This window comes from Buteo buteo, chromosome 2 (genome assembly GCF_964188355.1).
Source record: "Buteo buteo chromosome 2, bButBut1.hap1.1, whole genome shotgun sequence".
Taxonomy (NCBI): Eukaryota; Metazoa; Chordata; class Aves; order Accipitriformes; family Accipitridae; genus Buteo; species Buteo buteo.
In genome coordinates, this window is record NC_134172.1 from 43022285 (window position 1) to 43046326 (window position 24042).

The window sequence follows — 24042 nt, forward strand, 5'->3', positions numbered from 1 at the left end:
CTAGCCTGAACTGACTCGCAGGAATTTTACACCCACTTGTTTTTAAGCAACTCTTATCCTATCGCTTGAGTGACTGTTTTCCTGGTTTTCATTCCCTATGTATTAATGAAGAACCATCCTCTTCCCCCCTGGTCTTTATTTGCTCCACACTAACCAGATCCATGGCTATTGGCCTCCTTCTGTAAGAGAGGTTTTCCGTTCCCCTGCTTGTCCTCGCAGCCCTCCCATGCCCCAGCATCACACTGCAGTCATCCTTCCTGAACGTGCCTGACTCATGTGGAGTTCATCAGGGCATGAGGTACAGCTAGACAGGCTAACCCGCTCATCATCACCATCATAATTCATCACCGAAATATTTACTGCTCCCTGTTGGATGTCCCTATCTCACTGGCAGCCCCGTCAAAGGTTATTTCTTTCTTAGCCCTGTCATTTTCACTCTTTGTCTGCTTTACAACCCAATCTAGTGAAATGATGGGAAAAGGAAAAAAAGGAAGGAAGAGTGAAAGAAAGAAAAAGCTTTTTTTTTTTTTTTTTTTTTAGAAAAGGGCATTAACCTCTGGCAAAGGAAATGCACAAATAACTGACAGCAGTACCCACTTCACCTGGGGCAGCACTAGCCAGGTTAGTTGGTCTGACTCTGCTCTCAGACACTTCAGTGGCATGTTATATCAGCAGCATAAAGCTGCTTGTCTGTTGTTGTCCTTTAAACCTACCAGAAAGTGTGAGATGGTATGTTCAGTGTTACAGGTAAAGTTTGCTGTGAACGTAGTTTGAGATTGAAGTCTACATGTCCTCACAGTAAATATAAGTGACGTGTCCTCACAGTAAATATAAGAGTAAATGAGTTGGACAAAGACTGCTACAGTTGCTCAGCACGTCTGAAAAGTAGACTGCTTATGTTAAAAAACTTTGCAACGCATATTGTGGTTTTCAAATATAATGTACCTCGGTTAGAAGTATATGTGCTGGTGTTTCACAAGTACTGCCATGAATCATGTATTTACTAGATGGTTTCATACTTTGTTAACCCACATTAAGTAACGTGGCTCTGCATTTTAATGACTTACATTCATCTAAGCATAGATAAACAAAGTCAAACAAGATCCTAAGATTATGGGGATCTTTACTTGTCTCACTAAGGGACACAAGACATGCTTTCAGGCTTTCTTTATATGAGTCATTCTTATGTTTTGCCTTTATCTTCCCCAGAAACTTCATTGTTTTCATCACAGAGTAGATAAAACTGGCAATTTTGGATAGCATACTATTGGTTTTTTTCTATTGCAATTACAAGTTATCCATGTGGTTTAGCATGATTTAGGTTTGCCTAAATTTTCTGCCAAAGAAAGTATTAATACACTTACCTGCATGAGGGTGCTGGTGTTTAGGAAACTTTAGAGATGGGATGCAGTTATTACACTATTTTTTTTCCTTTTTCTTTTTTTTTTTTTATTTTGTCCTTGTTATTTTCCTAAAGGTTTGTAAGGTTCTGTACTCTTACTGCTGAGAATATAAAATCCCAGTTCTGTCATCCTTTGCAGAAAAGGATTCAATAGTGTAATTTAATGCATATCTTTGATCCTCAGTGGGATCTGAAACAGCACTTTGGAGAGTCACTTTTCAACATAAGCATAAAAGCTCTAAAAGCCTGAACGGTATTTGCCCTGCTACTAAGCTGCTAGAATTGCTGCTGTCTGTTTCCAGGACCTTTGCAAAACAGTGGTAGGTGGGGAGACTTAAGTCAGACAACACACAAGGGGAAGAACTGAATTAGCATGCTGTCTCGATTTCTCAGCCCGTTTCCCTTTCAGCCAGCAGTATATGTTTTTGGAGGGAAGCTGGTGTCCTGCTGCAATGCCACTGCCCCATCCCTTGGCAGGTTTGTCTTCAGCAGCCTTCCCCAACGCTCCGGGTCGGAATCGCTCCGGCTGGGGTGCGTACCCACATGCTTAGCAGGAGGCCCCAGGGTATGGGCGCAAGGGCAACATGGATAGATCTGGTGTTTAGAAAGTTTTGAGCACCTCCACATTTTGAATTTTTGTTAGTATTTGGGAAATTTAAGCTTCATCCAAATGCTTGTTTGTAGCAATTCCTTAATCTCTGCCAATTTGCATAAGGTATTGACAGGTAAATCTAGATCAGCCAGTTAAGGAAGTCCCTTGCCATGCTGCCAGGAGCTCCTGCCCCCTGCAAAGCCCATGGAATTGTCTTCTGCACACCCCAGACAAAGGGAAGTAGGTTCCCTTGAACCCTCTCGGGAAAACCCATCTCCCACCGGGAGTTGGAGCAAGGCTGTCAGCCTTCAATGTGATGCCCACCGACACTCTCCATTCTCCTGACTCTGCTTTGGACTGATCATCTCTGGTACAGGGGCGTTAACATTCCAAATTGCCATGGCCACTTGCAAAGCGAGCATGTGTCGACACGTTAGGTTCCACAGGAATAGCTCTGTTTTTTCAGCCGATAAGGTCCAGCCATACCAGCATGCATTTTAATACACTAATAGGTGTCCACTGTATCAATGAAAAAGATCTATTTTCAGAATTGCTGAGAGATTTGAAAGCACTAGCCTGTCCAAAAAAAAAAAAACGTTTAAAAATAAATCTAAGGCAGCTTAATAAAGGAAAATGTAATATAGCTGTAAAAATAAAATCTGTTCCATGCTGGAGCGTTTGGCTCCAAGTGAGGATTTGGCTGACTTGTGGTCACAGCTCTGCTGTTTGGCTTCCATGTTCAAACTTTAAAATAGCTACCCAGCCCTGGGTAATGAAGAACAGGTCCTTGCCCCTCGCCACTCAGCCGACTGGATGTATCTTTTTTTCTCTCTGTTCTTCTATACATCTCGATCTAACAGGAAGCGTGTATGATGTTTCTCCTCATCTGGTGCTTCTCCATAGCAGAGGCTGCTTTCTGTCAGTGCCAGTTCACGTCAGATGTTCCTTCTGCAATATTTTAGACTTCCCAATTATCATTCTTTCTTTTCCCCTCACCCCCAGTTGTGAAGTGAATTTAGAACCTCTGGATGCCAGCAAGTTCAAGGGATGAGCCACTTCTTATTTTCCTCATTCTTGTAATTTTTTTCTTTAAAGCCATAATCTGCACATTTTGCTACTATCAGAAACTTTGCTTCAGAATCCAATCTGATTTTTTTCTTTCTCATTTAGGAGCTCAACAGTTTTGTTCAGTTTATCAGAAAGGACTCCTAGTCTTTCCTGTGCCCAAATGTATCCTGTGCTGGTTTGTAATGAAATTTTGTTTCCTTTTAGAACATTTTCGTCAAGACATATAGAAGACAGGAAAATCATAAATACTCCTTCTGTAATAATCCAGAACATATTTAAGTAGATTTGTCAAATGTGATGAATATTCTGGAAAATGAATTAAATACATAGAAATTGGCAAAATTATGTTTAATTTGTCCAATTTTATGAGGCTGGCTAACCCCTGCTGTTTTGATTCTTCCCTGGCACCCACAGGCCACCAGGTGCAACGTCACAGCACAGTACTATCAGACATACAACAAAATAATCTCGTTTTGCCATATATCCTTTTTATAAGCAGCAGAGGGTCGTGTAAACAATGAAATTGCTCTGTTGTCTGAGATTATTTATATTCTTTAGCTTGGAGCTTTTTTTTTCCTTTTCTTCAGAGTTTATGTACTGTGCTCTGTCAGGAAACGGGCAGGTTTCTGGGCTGTTTCAGCACAATGGAAAATGCTCTCTTTGTATCTGGAGCAGGAAAATACGCTGTGTCACTCAAGCATGGCAGCAAGTAAGAGATGGTAGAAAAGTTAGAGCAGCAAGGAATCAATTCATGTAGTAATGTTTTTTTGGTTTGTTCTAAGTTGCAACATAACCTTTCTGTCCCTTCTTAAATCTGTGCCTTGGGTTGTCTCCAAATGAAATGAGCTCACTCCGCAGGCTTTTGCTTAGCAAATACAAAATATAGTGTGTGCTTGCTCTGCTGTCTTGGTGCTGCTGGACTGGGAGCAGAGTGAATGGATGTTTTACATAAAGGCCATCTTAAGAAGTTGTCCTAAAGGAGCATGAAAGGAAAATGCATCATAAAACTGATCAGTTTTGTTTTGTTCTCAGTGAGTGCAGAACAACAGCATCAAAGGTGGGATTGCTTTGGGAAAAACCCATCACCATCAACTTCATTCACATGAGCAAAATGACCCCATCAGTTGCAACAAAGTTCTTTTTGCCAGAAAGTACCTATTTATCTTTACTCTTACGTTCCCCTGCCAATTTTGTAGAACCTGCTATATATTTATTGAAGTAATAGGTACATATTCAGACTGATCGTATCATATATTCTAGAGCTGATGTTTACAACTTATTGATAGTCTATCAGTGGTTTCTCTTTCCATTCCTTTTGAAAGGTAGTGTACTATACTATCTATACTACAGTTTCTCAAGTTTCTCATATTCTGAGCTGGGCACACAGTACCAATATGTTAAAGGCGTTTAGGCACTTAAAGATGCCGGCAGCCAGCCAGCAGGGTGTTCAGTACTTCCCGTGGGATTTAGGCATCCAAAGTCCTGCTAGGAGTCTCTCTGCACTGCCAGGAAGAGACTTTCTATACGTCTGGTCTTCAAATATTTGCAGACACATACACCTATATGTCTTAAACTCTGTGGATGTGATCTATAAACATGAAATTAAACATATGTAAATGCAAGCGGTGCAGCAGTACTTTATGAAAATGATGCATAGATAAGCATCGAAAGAGAATTAATTTGCTTTGCCATAAAGAGCTGATGAAAATGTTACAAGATTTTGTTCTTATCAACTGAGTAAGTCCCCTCAACATGAACCCATGACTGTGGGGATTATTATAACAGCAGGAAAAACATTTGTGAACTGTCATCCCTTTAGTAGTTCTCAGGAAAATATGTCTTGGAATATCTCCTAATTATGTGTGCAGGGGGAAGAGGCTTGGATCGGGATTACTATTTATGTTGGCCTAAATCTTTGCGCTTTTCAGTTGCACACTGACAACACCTTATGGGTAGAAGAGCGTTGTTTGTGAGCATAGAGGCATTTCATGTGTTTAGATTTAGGCTATTCAGAGCTCACAAGACATCATTAAAAAGATAACACAACTATAGAAGTAAGGTTGTTTAGAAATATTTAGTTTTAAAACCCCCATTATGGTTTCAGAAGTATACAGTCTGAGTAATTTTTTCTCTGAAAAGTGTCTGGAGTTATTTACATAATAATACTAGTGGGTTTATGTAATTTAGAAAGTGAATGGTACAGATTAGTTTTTAAAAATAAAATGTGTGATCTGGATTTTGTGGTATCCAAGGCATAAAGTAGTCACTAGCTATAGCTCCAGATACCAGTCACACACACAGTTACCCTATTCTTTTTTTATCTGATGTATCTGTAACTCTACAAAGAATAATCACTAGGAGTATAGTCATCCTCTAGCAGAAAACCAGTAGAACTCGGTTCAGTCAGGTACGTTGTCTGTAACTACTCATTGCTCAGTGGTTCAGTGAAAAGTGTAAAATTCCCTCAAAGCACTTTACTCATACAGTAATATACTGGAGAGGAAATTCCCTCCTAACCACAGCTAACAATCAGATTATGTGTTGAAGCATGAGCAGTAATAGCCCTTGCAATGGTAACTTAGGTGGTGCCATGAGTAGTGTGTTTTCTAATTCTCTTTTAATTTTCCTAAATCGCCTTCTAATATTCCTACACTATATTCTTGCATATGTTTAACTATTTGGAGTATGAAGCGTCTACTTCCTTTTAATTTTTGCTAAATACGTTCGGTTTTTGTTTGTGTACTTTTCTTACTATGGAAAAGATAAGCAAGACCACTTTTTAAAATAATCTTCCTTACAAAATTACCTGTCACATCTTATTTTGTCTTTTTTTCTAGAAGAAATAAGTTTAGATTTCAACCATTCCCTAAATGGGAAAGGTTTGATCGTGCCGCTAATGATTTCTTGTCCTTTTCAATACGTTTTCTACTTCTATTTTGTTTTTATTTAAGACAAGGTGAGAAAAATTGAACTTCAGACATAATAATACCCAACCATCAGTTTATTAAATGTCATCTGATTAAATCAGAGATTGACTAAGATCCAAATCAGTAAAGAGGCTTTGTACATCTGTGTCAAGAAATAAATATAAAGGGATGTAATTGGCACTCATGAGAGAAAAGAGTCTTGTCACTACCCTCAACTGTTCCTAATTTGTATTATTCCTCAAAAGGGGCTTCCAGAACATACAAAATTCAGTCTTATCACAAAATGGAAGTAAAACTGGAAGAAAATACACCTGCCATTTTGATATTTTTGTTTTTTACATGAAGCTTATAAAAGCTATATGATAAATATACATACAGGGGTTTTAAAAGTTTGTGCATTTCTGCTCAAGAAACACAGGGTTTCTATGAGCTATACCTTACCCATCATTAAATCAAAAGTACTTGAGAAAATGCATGAGTGATGGATTCTACAAATGCAAAAGGTTACAATTCATTTTCCTTCCAATAAACTTGTGTAATTTAAAATAGTACCAGCGGAGGTTTCCTATGCCCATTACCTCAGAGAGAAGATGGGTAATTTAGTGCATACACATAATAAATCTTTGTGTGAACCAAGACTAAAATAAGCCATCAATGTTAAATGTTTAACAATGTGAAGTATTTAAATAAAGCTGTTAGTTATTTCTCATGTATAAAATACGAATCCTAGCTTAATTCGAATTAATTCCAAGATACAAAATAAACTGCCTTTTACTTTCAAAATATACTCCAATCATTTACAGTCATTACATGTATTTTCTTTGGTTTATGCAGGTTTTCTCTAGCCAATACAGACATGTCCTTAATTACATTCGAATCTTTTGAATTAAGTAGATACAACACTTCTGGATTCTACTGCATATATTTTCTCACTAATAGAACTGTATATATTTAAAGGAAAAATAATTAAAACTAGAAAATCAATAAATTTAGACATCACATTTTACCTGTATTCCTACACTTAGTTCTCTAATCTCATGATAATTTAATCTAATATTCATTATTCCCATTTAGTACAAATAGCTCAAATCTAAGATGGAATAAACTGGCATCAGTCCTGCTCAATTTTTGTACCCCAGATTTTTCATTTACACTTTGTTCCATTTTACTAAGTGGGGTTTGGGGAGTTGGGTTTTTTTCCTGTGTACCTTTTATAACATGAAGACAAGGACAGGTTTTTCAAATTTCTTGCCATATGTTTCTAACTGCCTATGAACCACCTTCAGGACACTGATTAGCACAACTATTTTTAAGGCTGCTTCTTCCTGTTCTTAAAATACAACTATTCTTATTTCACTGTAGAAATCGTACTGCTCCACATTCTTTAAGCTCCTGAAAAGAAGCCTGCTACATTTGGTTCTCTAGCAGATTCACAAGAATGTAGAGTCAGTCCTGAAAAGCAAAATTTATAATCCTGGATATAAGTATGTTAGCTATTAAATCATTTAGTCTCTCACTTTCTTGAGTAAGATTTCAGAAATTAGTATTCCCGAGTTGTTAAGATTCTACCTTCAGAGATGATCTACACTACTGCAAGACGTGTCTCTCTTATTTTGCGTGGCTAATTTTCTACATTATTCAGCAGGGGAGGAGGAAATGGTTGTTTGTTTTTTACAGTTTTGCAGATCCGTTAAAGGCAACAAATAAAACAAATTATATGCAGTGTGTGTTTCAGAATCCCTATTTTCACAGCAAATTAAGTTCAGGTGCATTAACTGGAGTAGCAGACAGTTACTTAAATAGCAAAATGTGTGGTGTAATTGTCCCGAATTTGAGGATGGGCTGTACTGTAAGATTTCACATTCATATGGGATACAGAAATAGAGCTCTGATTAGTAAATTGTTTGAAGAATTTTCCATCTGTACAAGGCTTAGAAAAAGGCCCTTCTATGGAGTGGAGCATTTGCAACTTTAAGATGAATTAGATTTTGGAAAATTCTCAAGGGCTGGAATCCTCATTGCTTGGGTCTTTATAATACCAATTAGATAAAGCGGCATGAAAGTAGAAGTTACTGTAAGACACAATATTATACTAGCAGAAGGAATGTCTTCATGACCTTCCATGTCTTTTCCATCTCTACCTTGTATAGCTTTTTTCTATGGCTCAGTCTTAGGACTTTTTATGCCAACACCTGAAATCGTTTTGCAAAGTGATTATCATTTAGTCAGGCATGACAATGGAGTCAATGTGACCCCTCACGCAGGAAAGATAGGATTTCCAAATAAAGTTATTTTACCTGTTAATAAATATGAAATTATCGCTGTAAGTATCATAAATGCAATCTTTATTCAACATTACCATGTAACTTCATTGCAACTAATCCAGGAGCTAAAGCTGCCTACATGATGAATGCTAATTATTTACTTTAACCTGTTTTTCCTTCTAGTCCTATTAGAACCTGTTTGTAATTAAGCCTAATTATATTCCTGTTCTGAAGTTAATTTAGAAGTGGATAGTCCATGTGGTTACTAAAATGAGGTTATTTTCTTACTCACCCACTGATTCCTCAGTCATTGCCAGAGCTCACACCACCCTGCTCCCTTCATATGATATCCCATGTCACCTCAGTGATCAGCCTCCAGAAATATTGCCGTAACTGGCCTGTATCAATCTTCAGGGCAGGATGGCACTCTGGTTTTCATACTTTCTTGAGCCACAGTGTGTTGGTACAAGCATCTTCACTGGATGCCTCTTTTGGTAGGGCAGTATTGCTGCAAATTCTGCAGCACTCAAGGGATCGGAGTTCACCATGCTGGACTTTCAGAAACCTGTCAAGGTACACGTTAGAAGTGAGACTTACTTCAGAGGTCCCTGCCCCATACTCTCCTGAGATGGCACCTATTTCCTACATTTATAGCACAGTAACATTTTGGGACGCCTCCTCCAGGATAGTATGGACTGCAGATGCAGATGGCAATGTGAGGCACAGTCCCAACATGCAATCACACAACCTGGCTCAAACGATCCATGCCTGCAGCCCAGAAAAGCCCTAAGAAGCCAGCCCGATCAAGGAGAGCATCTGGGCCCTACCAACAAAAATCCTGAACAAATTTGTTTCCAGGCATTTTCCTTCCCCTGCCTCTTGATGCAGGTATAAACGTAGACACATCTGAGCCAGATACAGCCTGTGACTTCCTTCCACATGTTCCCTGGGAGAAAGGGAAGTACAGAGAGGCAATGGAGAGGCCTGACTATTTTTTTGTGTTATGATTGGGTAACAGCAAGAGGTGTGTTAATGCAAGGCACACCTAAGTTCCTATTCCTGTTTCAGGCTCTGGCCTGTGAGAAAGAGTCCTGTTGGCCTTTAGTAGGGATGAAATTCATCACCAGCCCCCCCTTTGGTAAATAAAAGCCTCTTGTATTCTTTTGACATTTTGTATGGGATTCCTAATAACAGGTTTGGATTTAAATGTGTCAAATTAATAATGAGATTTAATAGGACGAGAAGGAGAAAATCAGATTAAACCAAAATAAGCAGCATACATTACATATGTAGGCTTTTCTAGTTACTCCAAGGATTAATTGCAATAAAGGAACAAAGGGATAGATTCAAGAGCAGGATTCAGATGACTCCTGCATCTGACCTAAAATGATCCCGATGTGTTTAAGTTGAAGATTTTGGTATGGCTCACATTCAAACCCTTCTACTAAAAGTGAAGATGCCTTTAGGACTCCTTTTCCTCTGTGTCTAAATGCCACTGAAGACCAGACCGTGCAGTAAGACTTGCTCCCCTCCCAGTCCCCCAGGAATCCACATGCTAAGTGGATTGTATTGGACCTCCTGGTTTTCTTGCAGAGTAATCTAGTGATTATAGGATGTCTAACACTGCACAAAACATGGTCACAGGGAATGCCTTTACACCCAGTTCCTTTGGGATTAAACTGTTTGTTCAGGATGTGTAAGACCCATAGGTCACTCCTTTGCCTGGAGATGGTGATTAGTGGAAAGTGAGAAGAAAGAAATCCAGAAGAAAACTGGTTATTTTTTCTTTCAGTGAAAGAAATGCTAAACACACTGGAATTCCTATAGAATAGCTGTTCTTCCCTTAGTAAATCTTCAGACAAAAAAAAGCATCCAGTGTTTTTCTGAAAATACATTTATGACCCTGTGGATACATGCCAGTTACATTATGGATCTCAGCATTTTGGTTGCTTGACAGCATTTTGAGATCTGAGTGCTGTGATTTCCTTATTATCCACTCACAGTCATCTCCCACAAGGTAAATGCATATCGCTGTAACTTTTTCTGCAAATGTTATCAAGCCACGTGCCATGAAATATCTTTCATATCAAGTCCTTATTTACTAACACCTTTTTATTAATTTTTTTTCTAGTAACAATGACTGTTTCTCAGCTGAGTTCATTATTATGAACAGATACATTGCTAATGCATCTGTGCTTTTAATTTTGAGACGCATCCAAGCATCAAAGTGAAGTGTGTTATTTCAGAACTTTAATTGTTCCAGCATGCTGGCACTTCTAATAGGTGCACGTTCTTCCTTAATTAAAGACAACTCTTCAAGATCAGTACACTGTGCCTCGTTGATCCATGATTGCTTCAGCTAACTCCCAGTCAGCCAGTGAAGTTTATAGAAATCCTGCTAAAAACTAAAGACTGAAAAAAACCTTACTCTTTAAACAAGAATGATTTCCCTTGGCAAAATACAGAGATGAATCACTGCCAATGCTTTCCTTTAAGAGCCCTGTTAATAAAATTGGGCCAGATAATACTCCTTATTTCTGAAACATCTTTTTCTTAGGCAGCCTCATATTTCACACAGATCTGTGGTAGGTAGCCTGACAGCAATCAAATGCAAGTCCAGAGAGAGGAATGAATTTCTCCTTCTATGTATCCAGAATGGGTATTTTAGTAAATGGATGTGTTCTAAACTGGATTTGCAGAGCTCTTTTATTTTTGAAGATAGGTAGCATTTTTCTCCAAACAACAGTTTGGACATTGGAATCAAGTCAAACATGCCTTAATATTTGTGTAACTTCAATCATTGTACAAACTAACAGAAGTCAAAGGTGTTTCTGACAGTAATCAGAGCTCAAAATTTAGAGTCAAGTCATGGATATCAGTGTCTTTACGGTACACATCTACACAGCCGCATTTACCACAGTATCCAGATACGTCGCAATTTCTAGCATATTTGTTCTCAGAATATCCTGGGTGATAGAGAAGCATTAGTCCAGTTTTACAGATGGGAAACTAAGGCATCACTGTAAGACCACTTCACTTTCTTGGAGTCATCATGACTACTTGCAAACCATGAAGACCAAGAAGTCTTCATGCTCTAGAGTTTCATCTCCTGCAAACAGTATGACATGACCGCTTTGCTGCTTACTTGCCCATATGTGCACCCTGGCTACACCTTGGCTATACAACAGAACGAAACCTCAGGGTCTTCCATGCTTTATTTCACCCTCCCTTTCTCCTCCTGCACCTGCGCTGATTTCTCCCAGGAAGAAGACTTTAGGTGTATAGCTAGAGAGGTAGCCAAGGACTGGATGACTGAGTGAACAGGACTGTGGGATGTACTGGTGAACACGGCTTCATAGGAAGCCTGGTGCAAAACTTTTAAGTCCTTTAGCCCTGTGTTAGCACAGTGATCGCTAGGTTAAGTCAGCTTTCCTATGTAGGGACAAAAAAGCTTTTGGCAAACTTAGGCTTTAAAGTTACACAGTCTCTAAGCTACAGTGTATAGCACAGTTTTCACTTAGTTCTCTAAATGCAGAGGTGGTTAGTGTAAACATTCAGATCGGTTTCTAAAGGTTGTGTCTCAAGTTCCTATGCATCTGCCCTGTATTTACTTATTTCCCATACTATACCTGGAAAGACAATCCTGGGTTTTATCTGAAACTGGGAAGTGTCATAACAAAGTCAGCCTTTGTTTCTCCTAACTCCAACACACTGGATCCCCTTGTATGTAAGAATGCTATGTCAAGGGATATCTTACTGCATCTCTTCTTATTTCCCTTTGGTGGGAACAACCCTTGAAGGTCATATGGTTGTCCAATTTGTCAAAGCCATGTCAACCATAGTAGCCAGCCTAATGAGGTACATGAGCTCTAAGGCAATTTCAGCAGGAATATTTTGAGGTTTTAGCACACTGACGTAGCCTATATATTAGAATTTTTCTATTGAGTGTTGAGATGTCACCAACCAAATCTGCAAAACTAGTTCCTGACATGAGAAGCAGACTTCATTATACTCCATATCATATGAATTCTGCTGTAAACTATAATTGCTAAAATTGATATTAGCTTCACTGACTTTTTTCCTAGTAGACATTAGACCTTTCTAGAATTTGTTCCTTTCTCCTCTAAGGATTACCTTTTTATTTTACTGAAACAATTAATTTTATTAGTTCGCTTTTTTTTTAATACGGTGTTTATTGATCACTTTATCATTTGTCCATACAGTTTTCAAAGAGCCTTGTAGATGGTTAAATACATTCTATATGGATAGTTGGAAGTGTGATTTTTATGAAAGTCAGAAATAAATTGTGGTTCAGCTTGTAGGGTGTGTAAAACAATTCAGAGCCCTGCTACGGCCCTTTGTTCTGACTTGAATCACTCTGTTGTTCCAGTTCCTACGCATGTGTTGATCAGACTTCCAACCGCGAGGCTAGTTTTATTGCCGCACAAACAGGGATTAGTGCTGCACTGCACTCATTTTCACTTGTGCCCTGATTTTGAGCACTCTTTTCAAAGCTGCAAGGTTAGTGGAGTAAGTCAGTGTGCTTCACCTGTCTCTCCCTCCAAAGAATTGCTTAGTCCGTGCATTATTATTAGCCATAGCAAAAGAGAGCAATGCTGCTTCTGTAAGATCACTGAAGGATACCATGATGCATTTCACATACCTCATTTTCCACATCAAGATTCACAGTATCCTTGACGTCGTCTTCTAGGAGTTCATTAAGTTTAAAACAGGTGACACGTGGCTAACTATGGAAACTTCCTGAGGCAAAGTGACACTATAAATAAAATTACTTACAAACAATTAATCTTCTCTTAATCCCTTCCTCTCAGAGTATTAAATTGTTCTATGACATATTTGGTATAGCATGTCTCACACTGCTTTTGTCTGCAGTTTTCACTGACTGGTCTTCTCATAACACTAGCCCAGATGCCACTGAAAACAACATAAGAAAATATAATTAGATGTTAAATATTTTTTTTAAATTAAGTTTAAGGATATTTTTGGTGTGCATCAAGCTGTCAGCATTTTCTGTTAAGAAAACTGGTGTTTCAGTGATTTATTAGTTTCTGCTTTTTCCCCAATCTTTATTTTTTTTTTAGTTTGCTTTTTGGGACCTATTTCTTAAAGGTTGGTACAATATTAAAAAACCACAAAAATTGGATTCAGAAAACTTGGCTTTGACTACAAGCCAATATGGGAATATATTCTGTCCTACAGTGCTATTATTTGCACTGAAATCACCAAACAAAATGTAGCTACTGAAAATATGAAGTTTTCTTTTGGGGAGGTTTAATTTCGGGGTAACCAATCCTGCCTGTACTGCTGTATAAAGATGACTCCAAGGCAGCTCTCCTAGAGACGACATACAGAGCACCTGGACTTTTCCTAAAAAAAAGCTCAAAAAACCCAAGCACTCCCTATTTTTTAATTGAAAAAGAAATACAGCAGAATATTTGGAAAGAGAGGCAGCCCTAAAAAAAACAATTAGTATTCCATAAACGAAAACCTCTTCTAAATGTGTAACTGAAGTCCAAATAACTAAGAAATTACTTGGTTGTTTTCTTCTACATTTCACACAGCCTGTCCAAAGAAAAGGAAGCAGATTTAATTATTGGAGACTGATGTTTCGGTACAGGTAGTTCCATAGAGCTTCTCAATGGGATGCCTTTCACAGCTATGAGAAAGGAGTCATTTATAGCTCAGGAGATGGAATAAGACCTTTCAAGTTGCATCTAACCTTTGGAAATTCTTCCAGTTTAATTCTGCTTCTTCAGCTGGAGGCCAGCTCTTCTGAATTCCCCCTGATACAGAGCTGAATCTAAACCTGGACCAAAAAAAAAAAAAAAAACCAACATTGTAAATATTTGGCTAAAGAAACTGTGAGGTTTTTACAGGGCTGTGGTTTTTTTAGTTTTTTAAGGTGCTCCAGAAATCTTTCTGAGAACCCACTTGTGATGGTGTAGTAACTGGCTCCATCAGCTGTTCTCTATTAAAACTGTAAAATACTCCAATAGAAATATAATTCTAGTTTATAAATGCTCATAAAAAATATACATAAAATGCAAACAAACACCCGTAATGTACATTTTAAGTCTAAATGTGTGTCTCTCTAACCATGTTGGCACTACCAATTGGAATTTCTTTGCATATGATGTGGCTGATGGAGAAGGCACATTGAAATCAAGCTGTTAAACATACCATCTCCATTTTTTATTTCACTGGAGTATGTTTCCTGTATTTTTAAAAGAGCATTGAAAAGCCCAGGAGATGAGTTCTGCTCTGAAATTGCTATTTGCTGACATAGAAATAGCTGTAAAAATACAAGCGGAGAAAAATACAGTATAGCAATATATTTTCATTTATTTGGGGGAAAAGTAGTTTTAAAGAAGAATTATAGTCTGTCTTCTGAATGATAAAGCAGTATAACTAGCATTAAACACAGCTGAAATTTTGTAATGACCAAACCTCAGCTCATCCAAATCCCCAATAGCATTAACTCCCTAGAATTGGGCTGTAAATTTGATTAGCCTTACAACAGACATGAGACACAAATGTTCTTCCTTATACAGTCGTATTAAGTGGCTGCAAAAGAAGATGACAAGGCATTGTAGAGCAGCGCATCCAACCTTTTTAAGCTAGGGACAAGCTCCAGCTCGCCCAGCTTTCAAAACTACATTTAAATACAGGGTAATTTCATGAATTCTGATATAACATAAGGATTACATATGCTGAGGTGAGGGGGGATTTAGCAGCTGCGGTCCTCCTATAAATCATCCAGAAGCTTTTCTTCATACTTTAGTTCTCTCGATTGACATTTTCCATGAAAGCTACGTCACTGAATCTTAGCTTCTGTCCATGCTTGCTTAATTTGGTGCTTTTTTTATATATCTTCATTACTCTTGCGCTGTCCTTTAACGTGAAATTTGATGCTGTAACTCCTGCTGTGTTCCAATTTTACATGGAACTAATCAGAGTATTGGATAAAAAATGTTCTTTAAACAAGCTAAAGGTTATAGAGGCATCCTGGAGCGGACTTCTAGAAGTGAGAGTCTGGGACTAGAACGAACAGTAAATTATGAGACTTTAAAGATTTCCAGGTCCACAGAGTTGCAGCAGCTTCTCTGGTGAGCTGACAGCACGTGCCATGGCATGACGCCCCACGCGTGGCTATTGCAGCCAGCACCACCCGCAAGGCTGCCTCCGGGTTTCGGTGCTGCCGAGTGCCCCACACGGTCACTCTGCCTCATCCTGGCTTCTCCAGCCACCAGTGCCCCGAGGGATGGGGTACCCGTGGGTCTCAGGCTAGGCACCGTGCATCTGGTGATCTGAGAGGTCCCAGAGTACGCACCTCCTGGCAGGCTAGGAGCTGCAGAGTTCTGTTGTTACTGTTATTAATTTATTGTGGGTTTATTTTCATTTCTTTCACTAGGTTGTCCTGATTACACATTTCTGGTGTAGCTTTACATTCTGATCCCCTGGTTTTCGTTGTCATTTGGACACAGTCCCATTTGGAGTGAATTTCTGAAATGAACCCTGATTCACTGATGAATCACGCTACTTCTGAGACAAAAATAAAAGAAAAAGCTAGAGCAGTTTGCTAGTTATGGAAACAAATTTCTAACGTTGAGAATAAAACCACAGATACATACAAATGGAAAATAAGAAACAGTTTTACAGTAATGAGAAACGGAAACATGGGAAGAGTACCGTTATGGATTTTGAGATCCAGTATTCCTTTTTATCTCTTAATTAGATAGTTTACACAGCAGTTGTTTTATAAATACATATTTGGCCCTACTGGACATTTGGCCATAATGGAGATTTCACAATACTCCTTAAATAGTGCAGCCTGGCTGAGAACCAGGTGGTGCTCAGCCATGTGCTACTTAGTTTAGGGGGTAAATGGGAACTATTGTTTGTTCCTCATATTTGATGTTTTGTAGGGCTTGGACACTATGACCAGGGCTCGTGCATGTTGGGAATTAAATCCTTTAATTGTTTTAATGAAGGTGCTTCAATTTATCTTGTAATCTCCATTTTATGGCCCATCCCCGTGAACTGCATGGCAATGGTGATTCATGACTCATTAAGTGTTGAGAGATCTGTCTCCTTGGGGCTGCCAGCCGGCTCCCTCCTCCACGGGGGACAATACGGCATGGGCTTGAAGCTGCCCATGCAGGTGGAGAAAGGGACCATTTGCATTTCTGGAGTTGACAGGCCATCCTTATGTCCTCTGGCACAAATGCAGTGTGCTGCATCGAATTGGCCAGTGTGCCACTGATTGGGTGGCCTTGATTCGAAGTTAAAATTTCCCTCCTCACCAGCTGCCCCAACTTCCCAAACAAAGCAGTTGTGCCTTCTGATGGTTTTATGGCTTCACAGGAACTGCTAAAATAAGCCAGCTCTTCAAACACCTGTTGAAGAGTCCTTGTTAAAGTCCTCATAAATAATGACATGTAATGGTAACACACCTCCAGACCCTCTGACAGGGATGTGAAATAGCTGGGCCTCTCTGGCAGTAACTGTTTTTCTATTTCTTCGGTTTGGACTCTCAAACGAGCAAGTGGTTTTGCCAAACTATGGGTTTGTTCTTTTATTCAATATTGTTATAACCAGTAAAATGTATAGCCAAATTGCAAAGAACAGTGTTACTCCTGTTATTACCGAGAGCACCTTTTAGTAGCGGCAGCTCGGCAGCTGGCTGCGGGTGCAGCTGGTCCTACTCATGCTACAGCAGGCAAGGACCTCTCTTTGCTTCAGCAGTCCTACTTCGCATAGGCAGACGCCGATGGAGGGAGGCAGTGGCTTGAGGGAAGCACCCTGAGATGATAGTTGATTCACAGGTCACTCGGTGGGAATTTACACAACTATGGCAAAAGCTATGTAGACCTCAGACATCTTGCTGGCCGCCACCTCCACTCTTTCCCCGACTGCCAAACAAAATACTGCAAAGACAAAGGCTTGAACATATGGAAAAATAAACAGCCCAGTTCCCTACATTACCAGCCTTCAACAGATATCCCCACTTTCTAATCAAGAACTCCTCTCACTGATTCCCCCACCCCAAAAGAAAGTAGATACCCTCCCATGCTGGGAGGAGGTGAGAGGAAGAGCTTGTACCTTCCAAATCCTTCCAAAGATGTACGTTGTTGAAATACTTCCTTGCTCCCAAAAGGAGATACAGATGGAAACCCACACTAGGAAACCAAACATTGTAATCTGTCATCCAGGATTGGTGATGATGATGTGATCCTCAGTACCCTTTCAGTATATCAAGGAAATTGATTTACAGCTCTCAATGTGAAAGACACACTTTCACAGAAACATTCATCCCACACATAAAAGACTTTCAGATTTGAACTGGGTAAACCTTTACTACGGCACATCACTTTTCACTGACTCACATAAGGGTTTATAAAGATCTTAGCGGCAGCACTTTAAATACGCACTAAACCTCATTAAGTACTTGCTGCGTTCCAGATGATAATGCCATGGTTTTCTTGCAACCCATCACAGCCAGATGCCTCAGAGGCCAAACCCCACCTTCCTCAACAGCATGAAAACCAGCGCATTCATCAAATTTTGCTGCAAGGATTCCTTCCAACTTCAGCCCTTAGTCTCCATTTCTCCATGTGTCTGTGAAAGTGTTTCTTCGCACAGTGGTGTTGCATCCAAGGAGGGTGTGGGAATTCACAGCAGTGCTGTCAGGCTTATTCATCCCTGAGCTACGTTACACTATGACAAGGTTCCCCTGTGGCTACTCCCTAAATTTTTTGCTGAGAGACATTTTGCCCTTTCTCATTCCCCAAGTTCCCCATTTACCCAACAGTGCTTCTCAAACCTCATTCCAGCCATGAACAACTTAAACGCTGCTTAAACACCCGTAGACTGTTAGCCTTCTTTTTGCACAGAACAAAATCCTTCTGGTAATCCCCTATATAGTTCTTCTCCTTGGCTGAGGAGTTAAAGGTGATATACTTTCTAGTATGAAAACTTTTTAAATGGATCTTAGATCAGATATGCTTCTTTGACACTCATGCATGTAAAAATAGCAAAGTCCAGGCCTCGGTGACCTCCTCTGGATATATTAAGATATTAAAGGTAAGCATATGCAGTAAGTGTTTGCAGGACTGAGACTACGGGGACTTAGTACACCACAGTCATAGTGATAACTTGCCTTACTAATTTAGAAGGCGCAAAATTAAGATTCAAATCACAGGCTCTTCCTGAAAGTACAGGGTATACTTTCAAAGCAAAAGATTTTTTTGTTAGATGTTATTCACCAATATTCAGTAATGTTGGCAGTAAGCCAACCAATTGATTTTTGGCTAAACCAATGTATTTCTCCTACCATAAACTCTTATCAACAAACAAACAAACAAGCCCAGATTTACTCTGCTTTGCGGAAGGCCTGACATCTAGTCCCAGGAATTTCAGTGGTTAATAATGCAAATGCCACACTGAGATTACGACTGTACTGGGGAAGCCGAGATTCGTATTGTTCAATGGCACCATCTTCAGTCAACTACAAAGCTGATTATTAACTGGCTTTCGGAAGAATTCATGTTCGTATGTCCTAAGTCAGGAAAAAACATGGTATCAGTACTGCTGAACTTGCATGGTACAACCTCAGGAAATTCACTGTTGCAGCAGAAATATCAAGAGTATGGGTTTCCCCAAAAAAGGGAAAATCTCTCTGAGAAGAGAAAAATGTTGTCTGAAAGAGAAAAATGTTGATTATGTAGTCAGTTCTAGGAAAGCCTTGTCTTGGTTTGTTTTTCTTAGAGGGCTGATTGGTTTTGATTAATTATTTGTGAAGTAATTTGTACATTCAGACCAAATCATGCAGCATTCTGGCCATATGAACGCTCAGAAACATCTAATAAATTAAATACCAATTCCCAAAGTTTGGAATTAACTTTTGTTGCTTTGAAAATAGTACTTACTGTCCTAATTCCTTATCTTTTTTTATGCATTAAAACTAAAAGTATTTTTTTAAAAAAAAAAAAAAGAACCTGATAATAGTTAGAGCCCATCCTCTTCTTAGGTGATAGTATAGATATTTGCGGGAGTCTAATACCATAAATAAATGGCATAGTATGTTTATTCTTATCACCTGAATGTGACTTTTAACTCAAAATAAAATTATTGGGACATCTGTTTGTGATGCAGAATTTTAGAAAATGGTTTTAGTTTTATGTTTACCAGAAATGTATAGCTAATTGCCGGCCAACTTCTTCCCATCCTCTTCTTCCTTTCTGCCTGTATGCTTTCAAAATGGGACTAGTATATGTAGGCACCTTGTTCTTACAGTTAAACCTAAGAGAACTGAATGAATGTGGATCTAAGAATAGCTTTTTCATCCTTCCAAGGCTGACGAGTATTTCACGGTTTGTGTTTCCTTTCCAGCTGACCCCCTGGTTGGAAGTATTGCCACTCAGTATATGACTAACAGAGCAGAGCACGACAGAATGGCCAGACAGTGGACCAAGCGATATGCCACATAGGAACCTACTCTAGGATTTGCTGGACCTGTGCAAGCACATTCACTAAGTGCATCAATAGCCCTTCCCTTCATTCTTATTTTTTATTAAATTTTGAACCATTTTGTGACAAAAGGTTGTCCTTTCCTTTTGGTTTTATTTTTATTTTTATTTGTTTTGGGGTTTTTTGTTCTGTTAACTTGAAAGTTGTTTCCCTCAAATGTAGGCAGGGAATTTTGGTTATCAGTGCAAAGAATGTTGGATCTGTAATAGTATAGAGCTTTGTCACAAAGCTTTGTATTAATGTGTGGGGTTTTTTTTTCTTTCATGTGGTTTTGGGGAAAACAAATGAATTCAGAATTATATCTCGTTTCTACTTAAATGTAGTGTTTAGGGTTATTTTTTTGTACTGAAGTCTTTAATGGTGGGTGCATGCTACTGGGAACAAGTTTTGTATAAAAGCTTAAAATCAAGAATCACTGTGCATTACTAAGACTGTGTTTATCACTAGCCTTCTGTTTCCCACACAAAAGGCTATTGCATTGAACAAATTAATATGTATTTTGATTTACTTAAAAGAAGAAAAGTGCTTGTAAATTTCTTAGGGACCTGCCACTTTTGACTGTGGATCAGTTGATGTACACTTGTATTATTAAAGCACTCAATAAAACACTGTGGCTGATAAATGCACTTCTTGCAAGACGGTGCTTTTTGCAGTATAGGCTGCATAGTCCTCACGTAATACAACTCCAGGTTAAGCAACTATTTTTAGACCTAAACTATTCATTTCTTCTCAGCAATGCATTTCTTAACTTAGACTTCTTCATTGTGTGTATCTTTCATATACAAACATCTTCCAAATTTTAAGGCCTTTATTTCACATGCCGGTGCTCAGGTCAGCTATTCAGAAGCCTCTTGCTACATCTTTTATACTATGGCTTCACTATATCCATCTTGTTACATGTAAAATAGTTGGCTATAAAAATAGCCTTGCAGTGGAAGCGGAATATTGATGATTATTTATTTTATACAGCCGGCCTCATTTTGCCTTTCTCCAAGCTCTTTAATTGTAAAAGCAACTGTTTGTTATTTAAAAAAATAAATGAAGGTTTTCAATGGGAAAATTGAGCCCATTGCACCAATCATTCCCAGCACGTTCAATGGCAAGAGTATTACTATTCAGATTTGACCTTCAGGCTAATTTTAGATACACAGCCATAGGAGGAAAACTTCTACTTGGCTAAGGAAATCTGTGGGTGTTGTGATTTAGAAAATATATAGTGTGATGCTGATATCTGAATGTTCTTTGTGTTGCAAGGCATATTGGAAAATCCCTGTCTCATATAATTAAACATTACAGATGCTATACACAGTGCTTGCCTGCCCTCTCCCCTCTCTCCTTGCCTCTTATGTTTAAAGAAGATCTTATCTTAAAGAAGATATATTGCAATAGGGACAGTATAAACATACAGGGAGACCCAATCCCATTACACTCCAACCATCCTGAAAACTAAAGCAGTCAAGGTGACACCACAGGGCCTCTACGCCAACCACTGTGCTGCTCAGCATTTCCAGGCTGTTTTGTTTTTCTCTCAGCCATTTGCTAATAACTGAACACACATACAGCTTGAATTTATTGGTGAGTTGTCCTCTGTGTGTGAAGAGAAGCTGAATGTTGACTTTGTTGTAGGTGGTATATAACTACTGCCCCAAGAACCACAGGGATCTCAAAGAAATAATCAGTCTCTTTCAATCAAAGCAAACAGAGTCTTTTGGTGTCTGCAGAAGCCAACTGTTTACAAGCCTGGCCATACAACATTTTGAGGCCAACAGATCCTAAATACCAATGCGAAAGAACAATAACAGTTCAAAAATAAAACAAAACAAAACCCCAAAACCAGATTTCTCTGAGCCAGAACACCTTGTCAGGACAATTGTTACACATGCTTCTTTTGGAAGTTGCTTCCACTATGCAACTTGCCACAAAGTACCTTCACATCTGAAGGGAACCTTCCTGCTGTAAAAATACAACAAAGGGATAAAAGGATTAAAAAGAACAACTGCATCTTGCCCAGTACAGCGACTGCATTACTTCTCCTCTTACCCCATCTGCTGAAGCTATTGCTGCCATAAAAGACCTGTATCCCCTGAGACAGCAATTAATGGGCAATTTCAGATTTCTTATGAATTACTTTAAGTGTCTGCCACTCTGCAGCCTTTATTTACACTCATCCGAGCAAAATGCAGTAATTTCCCAGGTACATTTTAAACCTGCTTGGAAAAAAGAAGTCTTTAATTCCTACTATTTTTTTTTTCCAAAATATAAAGAAGACATTATAAACAGAAGAGCCTATGGTATCTCTAATGAAGACGTAACTGAAAGACAGCTGAGGTACCTTGGAGGGGGAATCACAGAATTCTTAATAAATGACTATTCTCAGTTCATCAGCTCTCACTTGCCTTTCTTACCAATCAAAAGCTGCGCAGTTTGAATTTGCAGGTAAGTTGCCCTCTGTGTGAAGCTGAACAGTCACTTTGTCCTAGATAATATTAAACTACTGCCTTAAGAACCATGGGGATCTCAAAGAAATAATCAGAAAGGATCAACCCATGTTGATTAAAGCAGATGCAGATTCTTCTGGCATCTGCAGGAGCCAAATGTTTGCAAGTCTGGCCATAAAACATTCTCCTCTATTTGCAAATCTGCTCTACTTGCCTCCCAATAAATTCCTTTTCTTCATCTGCGAAACCTGGGAAATACGAAGCGTTATTTGAAACCTGCTGTTGTCACTGAGGAGAAATGAGCCATCCCCAAGAGAATTCAGTTTGCCAGCAGAGCCCCACTGAACAACAATATAGTGGCATAGTCTCTTTTTCTCTTTTTCTTTTTCCTACATAGAGAAAACATTGCACATTACTCTGTCTCACTTTTGCTCTTCAGATGCAATGCAAATTTAGCTGATTCCTGCTTCCTCTTTTATGTCAAACCATCTTTCTAACTTCTTCTAGATGGTGAAGCCCACATGCTGCCCTCCTACAAGTGGGTATGAAGGTCTTTCAAATGACTCACACATAGTAAAACATTCAATAGCATACAGTTGTCCTAAAACAGCATATAAAGGCCATCACTTCAGCAAATCTCCGTATTTTCTCAGGAACACACAAATGCTGAAACTTGGTTTTGTTCTTTAAAGGCATCTTACAGCTTTTCTGGATTCAATTGCAATATCAGGTAAACAGTATTTAATTTCCAGTAACCCCAGCTATATGTCCCATACTCTGAGTTCAACTCAGATGAAGCTGAAATCAGGGAACTCTCCAAACTATTATTACTATCCAAACACGAATTATTTAAGTGTCCTTCATATCCCCCTGTCCAACTGACCAGCTGATTTCCCTGCCCAGAAAACTGCAGAACAATGTAGCTTAAATTACGGTACCCAAACCCATCCTGTATTTCCAGAGACAGCATTTCCAGACTGCTCCAGGAGTGAGTTTTAGCAGCTCATAACCCTTTTGATTACATGCATTGTGAGAGATCGCAGCCAAACAGTTAAAATCCATTAAAACCAGCTGCTGTGCCATGAATAAGGCAGGAATAATTCCCCTTCAAAGATCTTTCCTCAGGTTTTCCTATTGTGAGCTGCAGATGGATACACAGTCATATCCCATGCCCAGGCAATGGGCAGCAGCTCGCAGCCCTTCTTCCCTGCTACCCTGTGCAGCCATACTATGTAAGTATGAAACACCAGAGGTGTTGTGCCCCACAAACCCCAAAACTGGGCCTCTCTTCAAGGCCCTCTCAACCTTTTAAATTCTGGCCCAGCGCAGGCTCTGGGTGCCGTGCATGCTCTGAGCTGCTGTTACAGCATGCTCCCTCTCGCTGGCTGTCTTATCTCCAGCATTAATCCCTCTGACTTACTCCTCCTTCTCATTCACCCTTTCCTTCTCTCTGCCTGCTTTCTTCTGCTTCACTGATTCATTACTCGCAGCTGAGAGGCCACCCAAGACACTGATCCCATTTCAAATAGCTCTTCCTGAAGTTGCCTGAGCATCGTAATCTCTGTCCCCCCAAGTACATGCCCAGAATGGGCCCCCAGGCCCCTCTCTGCTCCCCCTTGCCTAAAGCAGTGCCCACTGCGGCAGGAAAAGCAGCGGCGGGGCCACTGGAGTACGAAGATGCCACGCAATGATTCACAGCACAGCAACTCCCAGTTACTCTACCCCCAGCGTTATCCTGGGGTCCCTTTTCTCCTTGCCCGTTCTCAGAAACTTCTCTTGTCTCTGAACTTGGACATCTTGC

The 24042-nt window shown here is 39.4% G+C and overlaps 1 protein-coding gene across 4 annotated transcripts in view; it reads left to right on the plus strand.

Moving 5' to 3' along the window:
• The window catches only part of LOC142042345 (ubiquitin-conjugating enzyme E2 E2), a 220313-nt gene extending 199904 nt beyond the window's left edge, over positions 1–20409 (plus strand). For all 4 annotated transcript variants that reach the window (XM_075052189.1, XM_075052192.1, XM_075052201.1 and 1 more), the window contains exon 6: positions 19666–20409. In XM_075052189.1, the coding sequence (XP_074908290.1) occupies positions 19666–19763 (98 nt within the window). In that variant the 3' untranslated portion in view covers positions 19764–20409. The remainder of the gene's footprint in view (positions 1–19665) is intronic.
• The last annotated feature ends 3633 nt before the right edge of the window (positions 20410–24042 follow it).